Source organism: Eptatretus burgeri, chromosome 7 (genome assembly GCF_056783735.1).
Source record: "Eptatretus burgeri isolate ZD-2024b chromosome 7, Ebu_testis_v1, whole genome shotgun sequence".
NCBI lineage: Eukaryota > Metazoa > Chordata > Myxini > Myxiniformes > Myxinidae > Eptatretus > Eptatretus burgeri.
In genome coordinates, this window is record NC_140967.1 from 68,219,273 (window position 1) to 68,243,721 (window position 24,449).

General features: G+C 42.3%; 1 protein-coding gene across 8 annotated transcripts in view; it reads left to right on the forward strand.

Moving 5' to 3' along the window:
• Positions 1-24,449, forward strand: part of CTCF (CCCTC-binding factor) — a 114,928-nt gene that overhangs the window by 18,131 nt on the left and 72,348 nt on the right. For 7 of the 8 annotated variants that reach the window (XM_085888909.1, XM_085888908.1, XM_085888915.1 and 4 more), the window contains 4 exons: positions 11,888-11,997; positions 12,546-12,644; positions 16,529-16,594; positions 20,841-21,177. In XM_085888909.1, coding sequence (XP_085745035.1) covers positions 11,941-11,997; positions 12,546-12,644; positions 16,529-16,594; positions 20,841-21,177 — 559 coding nt within the window. In that variant the 5' untranslated portion in view covers positions 11,888-11,940. The remainder of the gene's footprint in view (positions 1-11,887; positions 11,998-12,545; positions 12,645-16,528; positions 16,595-20,840; positions 21,178-24,449) is intronic. The other variant, XM_085888914.1, reaches the window with a different exon arrangement.

Genomic DNA, 24,449 nt, shown 5'->3' on the forward strand with positions numbered 1-24,449 from the left:
CCTACACACTGTCAACAACTCACCCTACCTCCCCCCTCTCCTCCCTTATCTTACCTTCCCCTCCCCTTTCCTGCACCAAAAGCCTCCTGCCTCCCTCTTCCTAAAGGCCCGGTCACACCTTGACGTTTTAGCCAACGTATGCCGATTTTTGAATTTTTTTTCTAAAACGCTGGCACACGTTGAATACGTTATGGGTAAGTTTTGATAACATTGAGAGCACGCTGAAAAACACTGCCATACGTCGTTGTATGTTGGCTTTAAACGTTGTACTTTTTGGTTGTCCTCAAATTTTTTCATGCTTGAAATTTCACGACGTATGCCGGCGTATGACTCACATGTTCCGCTACGCTGGCCACAAGTTGTATGCACGGTCTGCGATCGTTGACAGACGTCAACACATGCTACTTGTAAGTTAATCATAAGTTGAGACACGCCGAGGTAATGTTTAGCGTACCCGAAACTTATTTCTAACCTATGATTAACGTGTTGTTGGCACGTTACGCGATCGTTGCCACACATCGACAGACGTTACTTTTAAGTTACTCATAGGCTGAAAGACGTCGGTATAATGGATCGTCCTTGCGTCAGCGTCCACGGCCACGGCCAGGACACTTATTTGCAGCATTCTTCAAACTTTTCTTCGGCATGACGAGGATGTTCACACTTCGATGTCTAGCTTGGCTATGATTCCAATTGTCCATCGGCAGCGTCTATTTAAAATAGTCGAGTTTGAGCGGTTTAACACGTTCAGAAGAAACGCTTCAAATTTCCAAACCCCAGCGTCAAAAAACAAAGGCGAGTGACAGCAATTTAAATCGTTCATTGTAAACAATGAAAATAGCTGAGTGGTACCGTTTAAAAGTCGTTGAGTGTAAAAAAAATCCAATTGTTGAGCGCAAGCGTCTACTTTCAATAGTGGAGATGCAGCCATGTAAATCGTTGAGTTTATCATTTAAATCGTTAAACGCAAGGACGATCCATCATAACCCACACCCTCCCCCTCACACTCACCTACTACTGCCAACATGAACAAACTACTACTCATACTAATACTAATACTGATACTGATACTGTTACTGCTGACATGGACATCGACTCAAAAAGGACTCGAAAACACTGTTGGGTTCCCCTTTTATGAGCAGCATTTTTATATAGCAATTCCCAAAACCGCTGGGAACACGTCTTTATATGGCAGTTGTAAGCTAGAAACACGTTAATTTTTTTTTTTGTCGACAGGAAGACGTCATTGGAATACGTCTACGTACGTCGATGTGTGTTGGGACTACGTAAAGAATTGGTTCAAAGCACGTCAAACACAAGTTAGAGATAAGTTTCGCGTAAAAAAGACATTACCGCGACGTGTTTCGACTTATGAGTAGCTTATAAGTAGCCTTTGTGGACATGTGTAAGCGTCCACATATCGTGTGTACAACTTATCCCCATCGCATGCGGAACGTGTGTCATACGCACGTCGTCGTAAAATTTTGAACATGTTTAAAATTTCTTGACGTACTCTACTTACTACGACGTATGATAGCGTACTTTAGCGTTGTACTCACGTATACCAAACTTACTCATACCGTATTTGACGTGTCCCAACGTTTTAGACACATTTTTCTTATGTCGGCATATGCTGGCAAGATCGCCAAGGTGTGACCGCGATGTTGAGACTTCCATTTCTAGGGCAGTTATGATTCGAATTGTTGTGCATCAGCCTTTTAATAGGCTACGTCACGACATCGTCGGCGATGCGTGCAACGCGCTATGCCTAAGTTAGACTATCGTTGGGCATCGGTTGTGTAGGCCGACAACAGGTTCAGCATTCGTTGGTATAAGTTATCTATAACACAACGAAACGTTCTGTGTCCGTTACCAATGCGTTATACATAAGACCAAGTCGCTATGAATACGTCCGAATCTTTAAAAAAAAACATCAAAAGTTCAACGTAAGCCAGCGTTTTACATACATTTTAATATGTTGCCATCGCTGGCTAAAACGTCAAGGTGTGACCGGGCCTTTAACAAGGTGGACCGCAAACATCCAAGGCCTTCGCTCGAACCTGACAGATCTCTCCATATAGGTTGCCACTGACAAATCAGACATAATCTGTTCAACAGAAACCTTCCTCTTTGAAGACATCTCCGAGCTCCTTAGTATCTCTCCCTAGTTATCCCCTCTTCCGGTATGATATACAGCACCTGAGCCCCGTCCTAGCGGTGGAGTTGCTCTCTTTATCAAAAACTCGATTCCTCACTCTACCACACCTCCAGGAATACCTCTGGCTACGGCTTCCCTCCGCTCCCACCTCTGGTTTATATGCACTAGAAGCACCCGCTCCCTACGGGAACCGTCAAGGGGGTCATGTTATTATATTTATGCGTATTTTACTCCAGGGGTCTCAGGATTACACACCCAATAAATGGTTGCGATCGATTCAGCCGTTTTTGCGGTACCTGGGAACAAACAGATGGTCAGACGGTGAATTATAGTAAGATTGTACCGTCCACCAAACAGTGATGACTCCATTTACATCTCGCTCGCCGAAACATGAACCAACTTCGATCCACTCATCCCAACTCTCTCTTCCTCACATGTGGTGATTTCAATTGTCGTCATTCCAGTTGACTGGGTGTGTGTCCCTCTCTCACCTGCCATGGCATTTCAGCAAAGGACTTCTGTGATTCATTGGGACTGATACAATCTGTTGAGTTCTCCACCTGGATCTCAGTCAACGGTACTCTATCTCTTCTAGATTTGGTTTTGACCAATTTCCCTGTCTGCCATGCTGTTCTTCTTCTACCCCAATTCGTTCATCTGACCATATGCATGATAAAGTAGACATCTCTCTGGCAGTTCTTGGAGAACCACCTCAATGCTGATGAGTCTGGCATTTCGTTCAGGCTGACTGGCAGAGACTTCAAGCAGCCATCAAACTTCTAGACTTGTCTCCCATCTCTACTTCCTCAGCCATCAACTCGTCCTTGGAATTCTTTCAAAGAAACTTGCTCTCTCTCATGCATAGATTTATCCCATCTCGTCTTCAGTTGTCATCCCCTTCCTCCCGCCCAGGGTACATTGAAGCTTGTGGTGAGGCAGTTGTCCTGAAACAACTTACCTTCACCTAATGGAAGACAAATCCTACTGAAGGCAATCTCAATTCCTTCCATGAAGCTCGGAACAAATGTGTGTCTACCCTCAGGAGAGCCAGGAAACGACATCTTTCTTATCTCAAATCTGAACTATCCAACCTGTCTCCCTTCTTTAAATCCTGGTGGTGTTTGGGTAAATCTGTTTCTGGTGTATGTTCCCTCTCCATCCCCCTCCCTTACCTCAAATGGCTGCACTGCTGACACTGGCCATGAAAGGACTGAATGCCTAAACTCTGTATTTGCTTCAGAATCTTGTGTCTCAAACAAACCCATCACTCTCTGTACCTACCTTACACAGCCGCACTCAGTTGTTCCTGGACTCTGTCCTTTTCTCCCGACAAGGTGGAGAGTTTGCTGTCAAACCTCGACTCTGATTCTGCAACCGGACCAAATGACATCAGCCCACATGGTATACAAACCTGCTCTGCTGCTCTTGCTCACCCTCTCTCTGTTCTAATCACCCTCTCATTTTCTCAAGGTCATCTGCCATCTGCTTGGAAATCGGCAAACATTACCGCTTTGCATGAAAAAGGTGCAAAAAGAGATCCCTGCAACTTCAGACCAATTAGGCCAAAAAAAAAATGTTGCATTGGCGTAACCCGCCCGACCCTAAAAATTCCGCCGACCCTACGTTTTTTTTTTGTTTTTTTGCTATCGAAAAATTTTGCCGACCCTATTTTATTGCTATTTTTGTTGTTTTGCTATCGTTTTCAAGTATCTTGTTGATTGCGATCGCAATCGCAAAAACCCGGAAGTGTTTCGGACAGAACCCGCCGACAAAAAGGGTGGTACTCGAGCCGGGGGAGATTTTGGGAGGGATTTATTAGGGAAAAAAAAAAAATGATCCGACCGACCTACCCTATTTTTCAGTGACCCGTTACGCCAATGCAACATTTTTTTTTTTTTGGCCTTAGCATGCTCCCAATCTTTCGCAAGGTCATGGAATCCATCATCACTTCTGACATTAAATCCTTCCTCTTCTCAAATGGCTTGATTCCTGATCATCGATTTGGTTTCAGAGCAGGTCACTCTACCCTGGATATGCTGCTTCTGCTCTCCCAACAATGGACGGAGGTCCTCAATGCCAGACATGAAATAAGAGCCATCTCCCTCGACATATCGTGAGTTTCGATACGGTCTGGCACCCCACATTGCTCAGAAAACTCTTTTCTTATGGTATCCAAGGTAATCTCCACTCATGGCTCGTAGACTTCCTCTGCTCTCGCAGTCAGCTCTTGGCTCTTAATGGAATTCTCTCATGTCCTCTTCCTGTCCAGCCTGGAGTTCCTTAGAGCAGCGGTCTGGGCCCTGTCCTTTTTCTTTTTTTCATCAATGAGCTCTCTGACTCTGGAAAATCCTCTTTATTTCTTTGCTGATGACTCCACCCTCTGCTGTACCATCTTTCATCCCTCAGATTGGCAGGCCAGCATCTTTCAGGCTTCTACCATCTTTCATCCCTCTTCACTCTCTGCAGACCTGGATAAAATCACAAGCTGGTCAAACACTTGGAACATGTCTTTCAATTCTGACAAATCTCCCACACTCACTATGTCTTTCTGAAAGGACCATCTGGATAAGCCCCCCATCTAATTTCTCAGCAACCCTCTTGAAGAAGTCCTGTTATTCAAGCTTTTGGGCCTCCCTCTCTACCATGATCTTTCCTGGAAAAGCCACATTTCCAAGCTGGCCTCCAAAGCCAGTCGCCGACTCGGCAACCTCTGTTGTGTGAAGTCCTTCCTTGACACACCTGAGCTCCTAACCTCATACAAAAGCCTTCATCTGCAGCTTGATGGAGTACTGCCTCCCCTCTGGGCTGGTGCTCCTGCCTCACACCTAGTTTGGCTTTACACTGTGGAAACCAAGGCTTTTAGCATCATTCGTATCTCCCGTGATGAAGCTGAGTCTTTGGGTTTCTCTCACCACAGGCAGGCGGGTGGTCTTTCTGTCTTCTACCGTATCCTCTCCAGCCTTGCCCCACCCCACCCCACTCCACCGCTCCATCTGTGCTTTGTCCCCCCCCCCCCCTATATTTCCACAGGCCACTCCAGCAACCCATTCTGGTAAAACTGCCAAAATCAATAATTATTGCTCACCTTCACTCTTTCATTCTGCTTTTTCCCACCTCTGGAACAAACTCTCACACACTCTTCAATCGCACTCTTCCCTCTAGGTCTTCACAATAGCTGTTCACCACCAACTCCTATCATCCCCCATCCAAAACCATGATCTTTTCTTCCCCTGTTAATCCACCTTCAAATTCCCTGCTTTCCTTCCTGAAAGTCCCTGTGGTGTGCAACTTGTTTACCCCATGTACCCTGCCCCATCCCTACCTCTCAATTCCACAGATCTCCTAATGTCTCTGTTCACCACCGTTTTGTGCCTCCCACTCTCACCCCTCTTGTCTCCTGCTCCCTTTGTTGTATGTTCTGTGTGTTAACTCTTATACGAACCATGACAATGTATGCAAAAACATTTTTAAGCAAGATAATCAAGCTGTAGTTCAGGGGATCCGTTTTTGCACCTTTTTAGCTCACCTTGAATTTAATCCGGTGAGCTTATGCGATCGCGCAGTGTCCGTATGTGAGAGTGAGTGAGTCAGTCAGTCAGTCCATAAACATTTCAGTCATTATCACTTGAACCAAGCACACAATTTTGATGAAACTTGGCTACAGGCTTCATATCTGATGGCCAATGAAGGTGTATTGACTGCTTCCAAATCTGCACTCATTAAAAAGGTTTCAGGGGGTGGGGGGCGGGGGGATGGATCCCCCAAAATAGGTTATTTTCTCTTTTCTCCGAAACTACACACATTATTTTGATGAAACTTGACCACAACTTTCATCACCCATGATGTACCAAAGTATATCGAATGAATCAAAATCTGCGCTCATTAATGGGGTCGACTGAGGTTTTTGACCCCCCCACCCACACCCCAAAAGGTATTTCCTCTCTTCTCCGAAACTACACACAATGTCGATGAAACTTGACCACAACTTTCATCACCCGTGATGTACCAAAGTTTGTTTATGCCATTAAAAAAAAATCAGATTCCAGAGGGTCTGCAGTGGGTCTGGGCCTCCAAATAAGTATTTCCTCTCTTCGCAGAAACTACACACACAATTTCAATGAAACTTGACTCCAACCTTCATCACCCATGATGCACCAAAGATTGTTCGTGGCATTTAAAAAATGTCCCGGTCGAAGGGGGTCTACGGGGGTTGCCCCCAAAATATGTATTTGCTTTCTTCTCTGAAACTATACAACCAATTTTGATGAAACTTGACCACAACCTTTATCACCTGTCATGTACCAGTTTGTTCACAGAATTAAAAAATAAATCCATAGGTATTTACTTTCTTCCTCGTTCCATGTTTTGTGGGTCATCCATGCCTACCAGTGGTTCCCTGGTTATCTTATCCAGCCGCTACCAGGAGAGCGCCCTGGGGTATTGCCCCTATGTTTTATGTAATGCTGTGATGTTGGCTGATTTTTTTTCCAATTTCCCAGGTGGATATAGGAGTCCAGTCCTGAAGTGTTAAGAAAATACGTGAAGTGCAAATGATGAAGCAGGTCACATTTTATGACCCACAAATCTGCGTATAGCATGGTCCGACAGTGTATCATTTATAGCCCCATCACTCGATGGTGAATAATCACTTAAATTTTAGCATCCGGATCTTCACCAAAATATAATCAATTTGTCTATCTCAAAAAGTTATGGACGGATTTGGACAAAACATGGTGGACAGGTTGGGTGTGTGACAAGGACGAACCTATTCGATTTTTGTGACGATCCAGATCTGGGTAGAAGAATTTTTAAAAAACATTTTTTTAGGTTATTCTTCATCATTGAGAGATTGTGCCAAAAACGATGTATATCATGATATTTCAAAACGTTGTGGAGAGCTCTGACAAAACGAGATGTACAAGTTGGTTAGGTTAGGAGAACAAGCCTATTCGATTTTGGTTCAAGTCTGGATCCAGATCCGGCCTATTGGTGGAATACAAAACGTAAACTGTTCAGCCTGGCAGAGGGATGCATTCCACCAAGTGCCATTCTAGTTTGTTCACTGCGGCACAACACAATAAGTATGGTCAATATAATATGTTTAATCCCATAATCCTTGTATGGGTCGCAACTTGCAAACTAATTTCATTGTTGTTTGTCATGGCCTATTTGTCCAAAGCCAAAGCAAGGTTCAGCCATAAATTGATGAAGGTCGTGATTCATCCAGAAAGAAACAATAATGCGATTAAATGAAATACTGGAATTGGATTCACTATGCAATGTCATGCCGATTTACCTAATCGTCTTCAGCAGGCAATGACCTCAGCTGAATTGGCCATTCCTCTTTTATGTTGTGCAGGAAAGTCACGTTATGATCGTTGATGACAAATATCATGAGATGAGAGTATCACGTGACCTTCACTCGTGTTACAGATGAAGAGGAACCTCCCCAAGCACCCAATATCTCACATGGGTAAATTGATGCGGAGACCTCCATTCTTGTTGAACTACGATGCCTCCAATCTTTCTAAAATAGATTCCTTTGCCCCACGCCATCCCAGGTTCAAAGCACTTGCTTTCACTGTCCAATATCACTACTTCGATCCTTGGTACTAAATATGTGGCCTGTAGTCTGCAGATGAGAATACATTGCTGAGTCAAAAAATACTCTATGGTGCTCAGCCTACAATGCTGGCTCATCTGCGCTTTGAACAACTGTTGTATCTCCCAGATATAATAATCCTTGCAATCCACCTGATCGCATCTTTCACCATGCATCACATTGCATTTCATTTCCTTCGGGGGCTGATCCTTAAATGCACAAGTTCTCTTGGCTGTAGTATTTTGGGCCTTGAAAGCAGTGTAGATCCCAAACTTTGAGAAGGATTGTTTCAACCTGTCCGATAAGCCTGCAACCGAGGGTATAGTGACCAAAGTTGTGTTTTCTTTTCTTGTCTGACTTGAATATTGAGTGAGTGGACTGTCGTTCCTGTTTAGGCCATTCAACTTTTCAGAAAAGTCCATCTTGGGTCACCACACTTTTGAAGAACCTGTCTGATGTTTTCTTTCTCCTTATCAGTATTCCTGAAATATAAAATATAATGGAATCCTCTCTATGGATGAGGGCCTGAATCACTGAAAGCTTGTGAATGAATGGGTAGTGAGGGTTGAACTGAACGTATTGGTTTGTGTGGGTTGATATTCGACACACAAAATTCCAAAGAGCCTCATTCTTTGACCCGTACTTCACAGTCAGGTAAAAGCTAACTTGCTACCTTTACAGCCCTCCTGTGTGAACTTGTTGGAGTTGTGATGATTGAAGAATATAAGGAAATCATGCTGTTTCGATTTCTTAAGAACTACGAATGTCGTTAACATGTCTGAGCCAATTCTGTGGTATAGTACCGGGAAAATCGGTCAAGGTGTTCTGTTCAAACTGCTGCATGTACAAGTTCGCTCCTGTGGGTGAGACGGGCGAACCCAGAGCACAACCACGCTGTTGTAAATGGTGCTGTCCTTTGAATGAGAAATGAGTGGTGTTCAAGCATGTTAACAGTTTTCACTTTATCAATATTAAGCGATTATGCAGTCCTTCAAATTGGATTCTACCTCAAGGCACTTTGAAACGACACCGATTGCATCTGCGAGAGGTATGGATGTAAACAATGTCCTTCAGCCAGTGTATATCAATTATAGCCAATAGAGAGAAGGCTCTTTCAAACCCTGAAAGTCGTTCCAAGCTGCCCCCTCTGCAACTCACAAAGGAATTTATATTGTATTTCACTCATTCAAAAATCACAGAGTACTTGAATCATTGAAAGAAAATGCATTGGCAGGTTTCGTATTCATGACAACTTGCATGGTTTTTGGCTCCATAAGTCACCAAGTTGATGAAATGAGCAATTCCATTTATGAGGACATTTTGAGATTTACCCACACTTGGTGAGCAATTCCATTTATGAAGGAATTTTGAGGTTTACCCACACTTGGTGTACCACACAAAAATGATTTCTCAAACCGTGAAACTTTCACTTTATCAACATCCTCCCCAGCAACAGGAACACACTTGTCCTATCGGCAGTACTGCTTTACTGCCAGCTGTATTGAAGTGTTTTGGATAGGAATGCAGTCACTTGAGGACATTGGCCTTCATTTCCTCATCAATATCAAACTTGACGCCATCTAAGTGTTTCTTAAGTGGCTAAAAGAGGTCACAAGCTGGCAGATCTGGACTATAAGGTGGATGGTTTAGAACCTCCCACCCCACCTGAATGAGTGTTGCAGTGGTTATTTTTATTGTGTGAGCTCTGACATTGTCATGTAACCATGCAACACCACTAAAGAGCATTTCTGATACTAATGAGCATTCATGATGAGTTCCAGCTATTGATTTCAACTTTTTACACTATCACGCACAGATATGCAGCTGTTTTTCAGAATCGGTTCAATTTTTTCGAATATTTAAAGGAGTCACAGCCATCGCTGAGGTATGAACACACAGAAGATCATCGACTGAGTCCCAACCATCTTTTAATTTTCCCGTTACAATAATAAGAAAAAGAGCAATCGGAGATTGCAGACCCTCGCCAGGACTAGTTTTGTGTGGTGTTTGTGTCATTGTGTGTGGTGTCTTTTGTGACAATTGTGTACTGGTGTGTTACGTAATTAATAAGAGACATACCATAATTAGAACTGCCACTTTATAACTGCTGGCTGTGATGACCAGGACCCAAGACGTCCTCCTTTGATGCAACCCCGCTTTGATTGGACACCTGTCCATGACCCATAACGTTTTTACAGCGCGTGCGCTGTATACAATTGCACCGAGTTTGAAATGTCCCCGGTGTCTACAACGTCTCCGGTGTCCCCTGTCCCCCCCCACATGCCTCAGGACAGCCAATGACGGCCGTCCGGTAGATGCAGTGCGTAACCTAGACAGAAATAGCGAGAATTGATGGAAATACCCGAGTAGTTCAATGGAAATTTGTGAAACTAATGTTGTATATGTGAAAACCATTGAATTTATTGCTTGACGGGAAAAAACCAAGAAACGCGCCCCTCTCATGTACGAATGAACGAAAGACGTCATTTCCGCCCACCATCACATTTCGCGCCGAAAGACGTCACTTCCGCCCACCATCAAATTTCGCGCCGAACGCTGAAAGCTAAGTTCTTCTTATGCCATCATTCTTTTGCAGCCTCCTGCCACGCTGTATCAAATGATTTCATTTCTTCTGTTATATATATAAAGGTGCTTATCACAATAATAACAAGATTTTTACATTTCAAATATTAAGTACACTTTTTAATTGTTTTTCAACTGAAAAATCATAAATTGCATATTTTAATATTAGTGTACTCATTTGCTTCACCACACGTGCTGTATTGAAGGATTTCACTTGTTTTAAATTATTATTCAATTGAATTTAGAATGGGATTAAAATATATTCAATTCAAATCAAATGGAAGACCAAATAGGTACATGCAGTCCTGCATTGGAGTAATCAGTAGGAACCCAAACAAGAAAAAAAGCAAAGATGAAGTCATCAGGAGGAACCTGGATAGGATTCACATTTCAGCTGCTACCCCAAAACCCTCAAACCCATCCATGCACAGCCAAGTGAGCCTTATTCAAAAATAATAAGAAAAAGAACCCAGATCAAAAAAATTAAATAATTCTGGATGTCAGACCTTACGTCTGATCAAGTTGAAATTTAAAATATGTATTCTCCATCACGACTAGATCGTAATTGTGAAAGTTTCACGTTGATTGATTAAGCGGTTCCAGAGAAAATGTTTAATAGTTTCAATTATTTCTTAACAAATTTGTACACTCATGGCTTGGACAACATTTTTGTGAAGTTTCCCCTCAATCTGTCAAGCCGTTGTGAAGAAGATTTTTTTAAATGGGTTTTAGGGTAAATCGAATATGGCTGCCAAACCATGTGACCTTTGACGTCATATGTGTGAAACTTTTGTTCCTCATGGACTGGTGGTCACATGTGTAAAGTTTCGCCTCCATCTTTTCAGCCACTTCAGAGAAGAAGATTTTTGAAGGTTTTAAAAAAAAACAATATGGCTGCCGAATCACGTGACCACTGACGTCAATTGTTTTTCTGTGGACCATATTATCCTTAGATGACCCTCAAAATTTCCATACTGATAAGATGTAGCGTTCTACAAATGCAGTTATGACATCATGACGAAGGCACATATGACGTCGTGAAATAAAATCGCACTTATTCCCCATGAGTACTTGCCATGTTCCAAGTTTCAATTTTTTCCTTGGTGCAGTTTCAGAGATAGAGGTCCAAAGCTTTTTCCGTTTTTCCAAATGGCTGCCACACCACATGACCTATGGCATCATAATTATCAATAAAACATTCTCCATGAGTAGTCGCTCCTGTGGTGAAAGTTTCGTCTCAATCCGACAAGTGGTTGCGGAGACAGGGCCGGATTTAAGCATGGGCAAGCTGGGCAGATGCCCAGGGGCCTCCACAACCAGGGGGCCTCCACATATTTCATGAAAAAAAAATTGTAAGGAAAAATGTATTTGTGAGTGCCTGAATGGTAGTTGGTAGTTAGTGGAACAGATATAAGATATTAATCTATAACAGATATAAGATATTTATCTTATCTCATTCTCTATTTTATATGGAAGTTCAGATTCTTTGTTCTTGAAAAATATACTTTATGGATGACTGTAAATATGTCTTGTCACCTTTTTAGTATTCCAAGGTAGGGTGGGCCTCCACTACTGAAGGCTGCCCAGGGGCCACCACATGTCTAAATCCAGCCCTGTGCGGAGAGCGGACCCAAATGCAATACCCTCTTCTCCGGTGAGAGTAATAAAAACATTCGGTTTCTGTGAAGTCACCTTCACAGTTTCTCTCTGAGTAAAGACATAAACGGATGATGACTGATTCATTTTTTGTTTTTTTATGCCCAACGGATTACTTAGACTACATATGTAAAACATCCCTGTCACAAAAGAATGAGGCTGACAAGTATCAGCCTTTTTTAATTTCAGAATGTCTGCTCATGAATTGAATTTTAGTATGATTAAACTATATTGCACTCCAGTTTCAGTTTCGTAGCAATGTGATAAACTAGTTGCCTCATTAAAGGTCTTGAATTTTGGTCGTCATTTTTCAATTTTTCTGTCTGGTCGTGCAGTAGATTATTGTGTGCCTGCTTTCAAACATGCTGCTCGGATATGATCTGTAATCGCTGCATGCCTTTTGTTTGCATAATTTTTCCTGTTCATCCTTTGTGAATGCGTTTGCTTAGTTTCTACATTTCCATATTTTACGACAACTCATTTGACTCACATGAGCTGACACTCCCTCTACCCCCTGCTTAATTGCCCCATTTCTTCACTTTGTAGGTAATGGCATCAGATGAAGAAGAAACGGTGTTACCATCTTCAAAGTCTTCAAACATCTTCACAAAAGTGAAGGATGCAGAAAGTGCCCAGTTTGAAGTGGTAATTATGTTTGGAACATTAAATATAGTAACAGAGTACCCGCCCTGAGGGCGATCTTGTTCCATGCATGCAACATGGTCTTCTGACGCATCCCTTTATTTGGGCGGGTGGTGTATATGCAACTGAACGATGCCTCGATCGCTCCCAAAAATAATGAAGCAAAGCCGTGTGTGTGTGTGTCTACATAACAAATACCACCCATCGCTTTGCTGATGGGAATACTGATGGTGGGGAAAAAAAGAGGGGGGAGAGTGATGAGGTGGAGGGGGAAAAAGAGGGGGAAGGGAAGGCAGAGAGTGGTGAGAAGAAGGGAAGGCAGATGTGAAATGTTAATTCCGATTCATACTGTCTCATCAAAATGCTTCTGCGTAGAATAACAGTGAAGATGGAAACAAAATAATGTCTGAAATCCATTTTCTACCGGTCATACTATAAATACCGTCCAGAGCCAAACGCCACCCGGACATAATCTCCGTCCTGTCACGTATGGAGATGACTACCGTCCAGACTTAACCACCGTCCGGATATGTCCAGAGGCAGAGAGAGAGAGGGGGGGGAGGTGAGAATGAGAGATGTGGGAGGAGGGTGCTGCACTGTATTTGAAGGGGATAGAGCAAGGACGGGAGAGAGAGAAAGAGACGGGTGGTTGGGGGGCGGGGGAGGGGTGTTAGCAGAGAGAAAATGTTATGCTTTCTGAAATACGCATGCACACACACGTGCTTGGCCAATATTGGCAGTTTTTCGGGAATCGGCAGATTGGAGTCAGTGTAATTACCTACCGACTACAGTACGTACTATATACAACACAAAAATTTGAGTGGCTTTCACTGAAAAATCAAAGTTGCATTTATACAAGGAGATGTGCATAAACATTAATCTTTATTAACAGCTGTGTGTGACAGGTGGAAAAACAATTTGGCTAGGTAATTTAGAAGACACTTTAATTCAGCAAACGGCTCAAACAAGCACTCCAACGGAACGCCTGGCTTGGCAAACAATTTCCCATTGCCGTCGATAAAACCATGCACCAAGAAATGCCCAAGCAATGTCCGAATTGAACAAATGAACACTTCTTTTTATTAGGTCATCTCTACCGAGATGACCTAATAAAGCCGGACCAAATGTCCGTCCATCCGTACGTCCGTCAACAATTTTTCTTTCCGATCTTGATGAAACTTCGTATGTGGGAAGAGGTCGATGAGTGTTGCACAACGATGTAACTTTTGTCCAGGTTCAAGGTCAGAGACGAGGTCACGTAAGTTATAAAAATCGCCATTTTCAAAACCTATCTAGTCTGCCATTCTACAAGATATTCGGCAACTGTTTATTGATTATGATAGTAAAAAATAATATCTTGTATCTAACCGGACAGATTTTGAATTTCCTTCCTGTTTGATCGTCACGTGATCTGGAAGATGGCCAAAAACGCCGATGCGATTCGCAAAGAAGGAAGGAAGGAGAAATGAAATCTAAATAATATGGAATAGGCAAAGCCTAGAAGCGAATGTAGAATTCTTCTTACATTCGCTTCTGACTTTACATAAAACTTGTTCACAATTGTATACTTGCCAACGATACCGTGGTACATGTAAGCGCCGCACAGCTGATGATTTTGACACAATTTCCGGTTACTTCGGCCTGAATTCGGGATCAGCGAACAAATAATGTAAATCGCGATTTTAAAATATTTTTTGATGATGCGGGAGATATCTTTATTAAAATTAACTTTGGGAAAAATAATTGAATAAATAAATAAATAAACGATCACTTCTGGTCAAGAATAAAATAAATTAAAAGTTCCGGAAAGAGTTTCAAAATCACTCCCGGTAATGTTAAATACAAAATAAACACTTCCTGTCATGAAAAAAAATCACCTTCGGAAGTATAAAATTAACTTTGGGAAAAAAATAATTGAATAAATAAATAAACACTTCCGGTCATGATCTCCCGGCATGCATCATTCCCCATGAAAAAAAAAACCGGAAACAAAAAAAAAACCAGAAACAAAACAAAAAACGGAAGCAAAATGGTCATAGCCAATGACACGGATTCACAATTGCCAAGTTATTGTGTTGTTTTTGTTGTTTCCTATTCTCTCATGTGCACGCGTTAAGCAATATTCACGAGATAGAAATAAAACCCAATCGTGTTTATACACCGCACAGCGTTTAACAACAACCGGAAGCAAAAATTCATAGCTAACGCCACGGATTCGAAATAGCCAGGGCTATTGTGTTGTTGTTGTTGTTGTTGTTGTTGTTATTTCCTATTCTCTCACGTGCACGCGTTAAGTATTAAGCTCACTTCGTTCGCTATAAAACACATTTTTAGCCTTTTATATTTATACATTTTCCGCCGAAGGTGCAAAAGTTTCAAAACCCGAAATGTAAACGTCGGCATTTATTTTCAAAATATAATTTCGTGCGCGCGCGCCAAAATGCCGAGTCATCTTTACCCAAACTGCGCAGTAGAACTGCGCAGTCGTCCGGTCATGGTGTCTGAGCAGTGGCTGGCGTGGTTCAGATTGACTGTGGTTTCTGGGGCGAAGGTGATTGTTAAGAAGTATGTCGGCGGTATAAATTCGAGTGACTGTATTGGTGATTTAATCACGCAACATCTTGACAACGAATATTCTGGCCGAACGATTGCATCAATTCAGTGCATCAGCAGGGATAATTCGCAGGCTCCTCTCAATCGTGCCGATATCTAACATAATCAACCGCGGACATAGGGCTGCAGGTTGTGGGGCGAGGCCACTGATCCCGGATGAGGGGATAAATGATAAATGATGCTACATGCTTCGGGCTCTCTGATTAATATATCAATGAGTACATTCCATAATTAATGAATAATTAATGAATCTGGCATACAAAATGTTTTTACAAACCTGACAGGTTACTTTGTGCAGTGTCATGAAACTTCTGTGGAATTAATAATTAATGAATTTGCTAGCTCTAACGATTTTTCAAACCTCAATATCTCTATAAATACTTGACCCATTTTCATTCTGAAAGTTGCATTATAATCAGTGAAGAATAATCTACAGGATTATCATAATCTCAGAGAGCTAAGCCTATTTTTTCGTTTTCTTTCTACAACGGGAAGTGAAATGTCCCCAGAGAGTGGACGGACCGGAAAACCACGTATTGCACTTACTGTTGATTCTGATGTGTTAATCCAGGTACTAAATGAACAATACATATTTATTAATTATGTCATTAGTGGTATTATCCTAGTGTATCTCTGTGAACTATTTCAATCTAAACGGTTAGTTTGGACTGTTTCGCGGTTACCTGAACTGAACATTGAGAACTTGTGGTATTATAGATATGACCGTCACCCCCACACGGGGGTAATTTTTTTTCTTTCTTTTTTTTGTATACATAATCTAGACTTGTATACCGGGCGTAGTGGCGTGCGCCTGTAATCCGGCTACTCGGAGGCTTGGGTTGGAGGATCGCTTGAGGACGGGAGCTCTGCGCTGGGCCACGCTATGAGAGGGTGTTGGGCAGCCTGGAATCATGGCGAAACCCAATCCTTATCCCTGTGTCGTAAGAGGCGACCAGGGTTGCATCAGGAAGGGCATCTGGCGTAAAACCTATGCCAAATCAGTATGCGGATCATAACGGATGATCCGCTGTGGCGACCCCTAATGGGAGCAGCCGAAAGACGAACAACAACATAATCTAGACTTGTGGAAGAGCTAGTCCACTGAACAGATCATGACGTAACAGACAAAAACAGGACGTCAAACACGCATGCATGGAGAAGGAAACTCCAAGGAGGAAAAACTGTTTTTGAATGGTTTTAAATTATTTATATTATACGGCTTTAAAACACTATACGGCTTTAAATGATTGCTAAAACATGTCGTTATTATTCAGGTCATGACTCTTGACGACGTACCCAAACAGAAGATAGAAAATGAGGAAACGGATGTACAGGATATGGTAAGGATTGGATTGTAGGTATTCTCCCTTGCAATTGTCGGTGTAGATGGTATGTGGCATGATTGTTTTGAATTGACAAATAAATTTGTACACACCACCAAATTGTCACGCATGAAACGTTTGGAGTCAATGCTGTAATGTTGGTGTTGTGAATGCTGCTTATTGATTCTGTTGAGCATTGAACTATTTTCTTTTCTTTGTGCATCAATTTTTCAATTTCATTCATGTTGGATGCTGTGTGTGTGACAGGCAGAGACGTCTTTCTCGACATTCGAAGTCATGCTTCGTTTACTACTGCACTAATTTACTGTATCCCATGCTTTTACATACCCTCGTGACAATAATTAAACCCTATGTTTACATGACTTACTTGAGTTAAATTGCTTGACTTCCCAAATGCTATACAATCGACATTTCGACATTTTTTGAAATAAATAAAAAATGGGGGGGGGGGGGGAAATCAACTAAATTGTGCTGAAATTTAGCATTTCTCTGTGGGTATATGTATGTATGTATGTATGTATGTATGTATGTATGTATGTATGTATGTATGTCTGAACCTTATACAATCATAAATGGCGTGGCCAGTCTCCACCACATTTTGCATACATGCTGGGTGTACCCAGGGTCAGGTGATGGGCACAAAATAATTCCACTCTCCTTCTTCTCCCCCACCTCCCAAGAGGATGGGGAGACGTCTTGCAATTTTCACCTCTGCATGCGGCACAGTGCACATGGTTACTGATCACTGGGGAAGGGAGGAGGGATTACCAGCTCCAGGCACAAAATGAAGTTTCTGCACCCACCCCTCATTTATTGTGTAAAATAACGGGAGAGAGACAGACACAGACACAGAGACTGAGAGAGCGAGCCCAAGGGACATATATTAAAGTTGGTATGCTTGCATACACAGACCAATTACAATACCCTCTCCATCATGTCGAGAATGGGTGAAAAACATAAATGCAGTTGTCTTAATAACTGGAATACCTTTCAAATTTGAATTATATTTGGAATAAGGTCGTATGTAAACAGTTCTCACCAATTTTAATCCCATCAATTTAAACACCTCCTCTGCCCTCACATATTTTAGTTAGAGCAAGCATTTTGCTGTATGGCTTCCCATGTACTCGGTTGTGCTGAATTATTTTTCTCTCCACAAAAACAAGGCTCATGAAAAAGCAAGGTGATGGAGAGTATGAACTGACAGATGGTAATAAATATTGTGGGTAAGGATTGGGGGAGGGTGACCTGAGATATTTGTGCACCAACTGCTTGAAGCCCTGGGAGGGAAGAGTTGGTTAACACAGCCTTTGGTGGATGGTTCCTCATATGCATATGGAAGAAACAAGGAACAAAACAGTTGAGCTGTGCATTCAGCCAAGATTTTGGAAGTTTAACCACAAGGAGGTCAATAGACAAACTCGTGCATCCTGAAGTTCTTGTATTGTGTCCTGCATCATTTGGTTGTACAGCAATTAAAACAGCCTTCAGCATCTCACATTGTGTTGTCCCTTTCAGCACCATCAAATTATTGTAGAGTGGAAGTCAAGTAAATCGAATGTGTCCCATTATTGTGGAATGTAAGTCCAGCAATTTGAATGTGTCCTGTTATTGTAGAGTGGATGTCCAGCATTTTGAATGTGTCCCCTTATTGTGGAATGGAAGTCCGACAATTTGAATGTGTCCTGTTATTACAGAGTGGATGTCCAGCAGTTTGAATGTGTCCTGTTATTGTAGAGTGGACGTCCAACAATGTGTCCTGTTATAAAGTAGACGTCCAGCAGTTTTAATGTGTCCCGTTATTGTGGAGTGGAAGTCCAGCAATTTGAATGTGTCCTGTTTTTGTAGAGTGGATGTCCAGCAGTTTGAATGTGTCCCGTCATTGTGGAGTGAATGGCCAACAATTTGAATGTGTCCTGTTATTTAACCATGGACGTCCAGCAGTTTGAATGTGAACCGTTATTGTGGAGTGGAAGTCCAACAATTTGAATGTGTCCAGTTTTTGTAGAGTGGATGTCCAGCAGTTTGAATGTGTCCTGTCATTGTGGAGTGAATGGCCAACAATTTGAATGTGTCCTATTATTTAACCATGGACGTCCAGCAGTTTGAATGTGAACCGTTATTGTGGAGTGGAAGTCCAACAATTTGAATGTGTCCTGTTATTGTAGAGTGGATGTCCAGCATTGAGTGTCCCATTATTGTGTCGTGGAAGTTCAACAATTTGAATGTGTCCTGTTGTCGCAGAGTGAATGTCCAGCAGCTTGAATGTGTCCTGTTATTATTATTATTATTATTATTTTTATACCTTGTTGAGTCTCGTATGAGAGCTAACACACAACGCACAGCAAGGGGAGCATGAGACAAGAGGGGAGGGAGTGGGAAGGACAAAACAGTGGGGAACAGAGACATTAGGAGATCTGTGGAAGGGAGAGGGATGGGACAGGGAACATGGGGAATAGAAGATGGACATTACAGGGACTTTCAGGAAGGAAAGCAGGGAATTTGAAGGAGGTGGGCTTGGGTGGATTATTGGGGGTAGATTATTGTGGAATGGAAGTCCAACAATTTGAATGTGTCCTGTTATTCTAGAGTGGATGTCCAGCATTGAGTGTCCCATTACTGTGAAGTGGAAGTCCAACATTTTGAATGTGTCCCATTATTGTGGAGTGGACGTCCCACAGTTTGAATGTGTCCTGTTATTGTTGAGTGGAAGTCCAACAATTTGAATGTGTCCTGTTATTGTGGAGTGGATGTCCCACAGTTTTAATGTGTCCCGTTATTGTGGAGTGGATGTCCAACAATTTGTGTGCTGTTATTGTCGCGTGGACGTCCAGCAGTTTGAATGTGTCCTGTTCTTCTGGAGTGGAAGTCCAACAATTTAAATGTGTCCTGTTATTGTGGAGTGGATGTCCAGCATTGAGTGTCCCATTGTTGTGGAGTGGAAGTCCAGCAGTTTGAATGTGTCCCATTATTGTGGAGAGGACGTCCAACAAGTTGAATGTCCTGTTATTGTAGAGTGGACGTCCAGCAGTTTGAATGTGTCCTGTTATCGTGGAGTGGAAATGCAGCAATTTGGATGTGTCCCGTTATTGTGGAGTAGAATTCCAATAATTTGGATGTGTCCCGTTATTGTGGAGTGGAAGTCCAATAATTTGAGTGTGTCCCGTTATTGTGGAGTGGATGTCCAACAATTTGTGTGCTGTTATTGTCGTGTGGACGTCCAGCAGTTTGAATGTGTCCTGTTCTTCTGGAGTGGAAGTCCAACAATTTAAATGTGTCCTGTTATTGTGGAGTGGATGTCCAGGATTGAGTGTCCCATTGTTGTGGAGTGGAAGTCCAGCAGTTTGAATGTGTCCCATTATTGTGGAGAGGACATCCAACAAGTTGAATGTCCTGTTATTGTAGAGTGGACGTCCAGCAGTTTGAATGTGTCCTGTTATCGTGGAGTGGAAATGCAGCAATTTGGATGTGTCCCGTTATTGTGGAGTAGAATTCCAATAATTTGGATGTGTCCCGTTATTGTGGAGTGGAAGTCCAATAATTTGAGTGTGTCCCGTTATTGTGGAGTGGAAGTCTAACAATTTGAATGTGTCCTGTTATTGTAGAGTGGACATCCAGCAGATTGAATGTGTCCTGTTATGGTAGAGTGGACGTCCAGCAGATTGAATGTGTCCTGTGATTGTAGAGTGGACGTCCAGCAGATTGAATGTGTCCTGTTATTGTTGAGTGAAAGTCCAGCAGTTTGAATGTGTCCTCTTATTGTTAATTTGATACAAGTAAGTACAATGATGTAATCATGTGTGCAGAGGCATAACTGTTGACGTCGAAGAGTGCCATTCTAGTTATTTTTGTTATCCCTTTCAAAATCGATGCTTTTCTCATGGAATATATTTTTAGTGGTCGTCTCATAATCACATGCGAAGATATTTTTCGATCTTGTGTGTCCTGTATTGACAGACCCCTTCACTTTCTTCACTCTCATAGTCTTTCTTAATTTTTCTCACCATAGTTAGTTGAGCCAGAAAGTGCATTTCAAGTCATTACATTTACACATTTAAAAGCTACAACTAGGATATGCAGGAAGAGAGCACTGAAAACAAGTGTATGCTGGAGTTATGCCATTGCATAGAAGTTTACAGCATTGCAAGAAACATAAATGTATACTCGAGTTTGGTTCTTTGTTATTTTTCTTGGTGTTGTTTTCAGCTGATGCTTTCTTCCCATTGTTTTAAACTCACTCTAGAGAACAACACACTTCATTTGCGGTTTGCAGATGCCTGAGCAGCAGCAAGGAGAATGTGAAACTATTGATGACACTGCTAATGCTGTTAATGAAGGCACTAGTGTCCAAGAGGGCATGGCACTTACCGTTCAGGCGCTGCAGGCCCTCCAGCACGTGACTGTTGATCAAGGCACCAGCGATGATACGCACATAATTACACTCCATCCCGTAAGCCTGGAGGAGGCAACATCTGGGGGTGCTTCCTCTCTCAGTGCCATCACCCTTGTGAGGTTGCCTACCGAAGATACTGGCACCACCATGCACCGCTTATCCAGCGATCCTGGGATTATGGCGACAGGTGATCTTTGCACACAAGGCACTTAGTTTGAGGCTTGGGTCGTAAGTGGAAATGGTATTCTGAAACTGGCACAAAATGTACATTTTGTATGCTATTATAGTTCCATGCTTGAACATAATCATTCTGTTGGAGTAAATTTTAGTTTATAATTGGGCAAGTACAGGCGTGTATATACATGATTTTTGAATGTTACAAAGCGACTAAATAGGTAGTATCCCCACTTTTGTTGGGAGCCAAGTAGGTCGAACAGATACTGCAGGTGAATATATGATGGTGGATGGGGTAACAATGGCCCGATCCACACTGGGGAAGGGAGTTGAACATAATCATTCTGGTACCACTTCCATGTTGGGCCACTTCCTATTGCCTAACTCTTGTCTTAAGCTGAATAAAATATTGGGCTTTACTCTCCATTGAATGAAAAAGGGTTGATCATTAGGTTATTCACCTAATGTAAAGTTTAAAAAAATGTTATTGATTGTTTAATTGCAATGCAAATGGATGATTGGAGAAAAATAAAAACTAAATAGTTCAAAGAACACCTTACCATGCGTAGTCTTGAGAAAAAGGACATGGAACTCTATTGGAAATGGATTATTGGAAGAAGAAAAAGAATCTCAAAGTTATCCCTCCCTGAGAGTGAGAGTGGCAAATTTGATTGGTTGAGATGGTATACAATAATGCCCAAATACTGCTAAACTAGAGGTTGCTGGAAGTGCAAACAAGGTGATTTGTGTTATAGTGTTGAAATACATAACTCGATTGAAATTAAATAAAACTTTTAAAGGCTGTAGAAAAAAAATATATGGATCTGTCACTGATGCGCCCTCTTTTACACCACATTATTTAACATGTTAAATTAGCTTTTTTTGTGTCTGTTGTTTGTTTGTTGTTTTCTTTTGTCTTTTATGACATCCCTAAAAGCAGTAAGTTTCCTGTTATTTTTATTTTCATTACTTTTTATATACATAGTCTAGGCCGGTGAAAGAGCCAGTACTAAAACAGATCTGGATGCAACAAGACAAAAAGAAGAGCAGAGAGTTGGGGGGGGGGGAACACTAACAGCAGATTTGAAGGCCAAGATAGAAGGAGGTGGACAATCAATAGGTGTGGGGTGTAATGGGAGACAGGAGAGGATGCATGAGGTGGACAAGATGGATACAGGAGGGAACTCTCAGTAGAGAAAAAATGGAGGGCTGGATTGGGGGGGGGTGGTGGGACTTAACGAGGATAGAAAAGGTCTTGGTTTTGGATAGGGGGCGATCAGAGATGGTGATAAACAGCTGACTTGAAGACCAGGAAGTAAAAGTGAGATTGAAGAGGATGTGGAAGTTTGTTACACAGGTCGAAAAAAAAGAGCAACAAATGAGGTAAGGTAAGCAGTGATCCTGGATTTAGATAGTTTCACCAGGAGGAGGTTGATGGTGGACCGTGCGAGTCCTGCACACACCTGGGGTGGGGGGTTGGGGCAAAGCACGGAAAGAGCAGAGGGTGCAAGACCAGAAAGGAGACGGTAGAAGACAGAGACCACCAACCTGTCTGCGATGGCGAAGTGATAGTTCCATAGACTCGGCTTCAGTGCGGGAGATTCCAATAATTTTGAAGCTTCTCTTGACCTCAGGTGCAAAAGACATCGAGTCCAGGACACAAGATTTGGTAGCAAACACAGAATTGAGGCATTCAGCCTTCTAACAAGCGGAGTCGGCTGTGGTGCCATTTGAAGAGAGGCAAGGGATGGAAGGAGTGCATATACCAGGCAGACTAAACAAGGCACCACCAGGTTTTAGCGGTGGGAGACAAGTTGGAAAGTTCATTCTTGAAGTTGGACAGATGTTGTTTTATGGCTCTCCTGAGAGTGGACACACACTTGTGGACTTTTTGGAATGTGCTGAATCGTTTGGAATATTTTTCCAATTTTGTTTTAACTGCAAGAAAGGCAGACACGCTTAAATGTTCCATGCTGTGCGCATGCTCACATGGGATGAGATGCCATACAATTTGCTAAATTCAGAGCCAAAGTACTGCTAAACTGCAGGTCTGTGCTCCGATTTGTATTCTCCACTATGCAAGATATATCATTCAATCGAAATTAAATAGCTCCTAAATCATAGACTGACAGACTGGCAGGTAGAGTGAACCAATTGCTTAACCCCACTTGCGTGACACATGTGGGGTAACACCAGCCTCAGTGGTGTAATGGTTCGAGCATCCATTTTGAGCCTAGGAGGTCAGCAGTTCAAACCCCGGCTGAATCATACCAAAGATTTTAAAAATGGTATATCCTTACTCAACGCTCAGCATTTAAAAGGATAGAGCATGGATAAACAGCTATAGGTTGGCAGCTATTACATAGGTTTAATGGACCTTCTGTCCTCCTCTTGCGTTGCAGTTCTTTGTTAGGGAATTCTTATAACTTTGTGTAAAATTGGTTGCTGAATTCTTAGGTTAGAACACCTCCAGTAATTAACACTGGTTTGTACTGAGAATTTTTTGTTTTGTTTTTCTCTAGTTGTAGTTACTATCTTATCATTAGTGGTCGACCGATTATGTCGGCCGATATCTGGTATTTTGAGGATATTGGTATCAGCCAATGATGGGGCTGATGTCTAAAAATATATATAATAAATACAAAAAATTAAAATATAAACTTTCCTTCTCGTGATGGGAGGCAGCTATAGCTCCCTCTTGTGTCAATTTGGCATCTGCAGCTACCCTTCAGGTCAGGTGGCTACTGTGGAATGTTAGTGAGAGCTTGCTAGCAGCACTGGATATTCCTAAGAGGAAAAGGTAAGACTGTGCAGCATATTCTTAAATCTCAATTTGTTTCATTCCCCATGGCAAACCAAGCTGTGTTTGCCACACCCACTATTCGTGCTGTGGAACCTCCGCAGACATCGCACATATATGGGACCGCCTCAAAGCCTTTCAAATGCCCATTCTATCACTGCGGGACTTTCTCGAAGCACGACCTTTCACACTCTCACACCATGAGCCTCATATCTCAGAGGCCCCCCAGCCGAATCTGCCATCTGCAGCATGCCGTGCCCCCGCACCCTGGTTCCCATGGGAAAATTTTAATTTGTACTTGTATACCTATGGTCACCTCGGACCTAGATACAGTCGGATATGTAACATGGCTTATTTGAGTTAACGACGACTCGGTATCCTTTGATATAAGCATCGGAAACACATCCGGCCGTCATTCCACGCCCACCGAACTAGCAGAGATGTGCCGTGGGATGCTGGGCGGTGTGTGGGCGCATCGAAAGTTG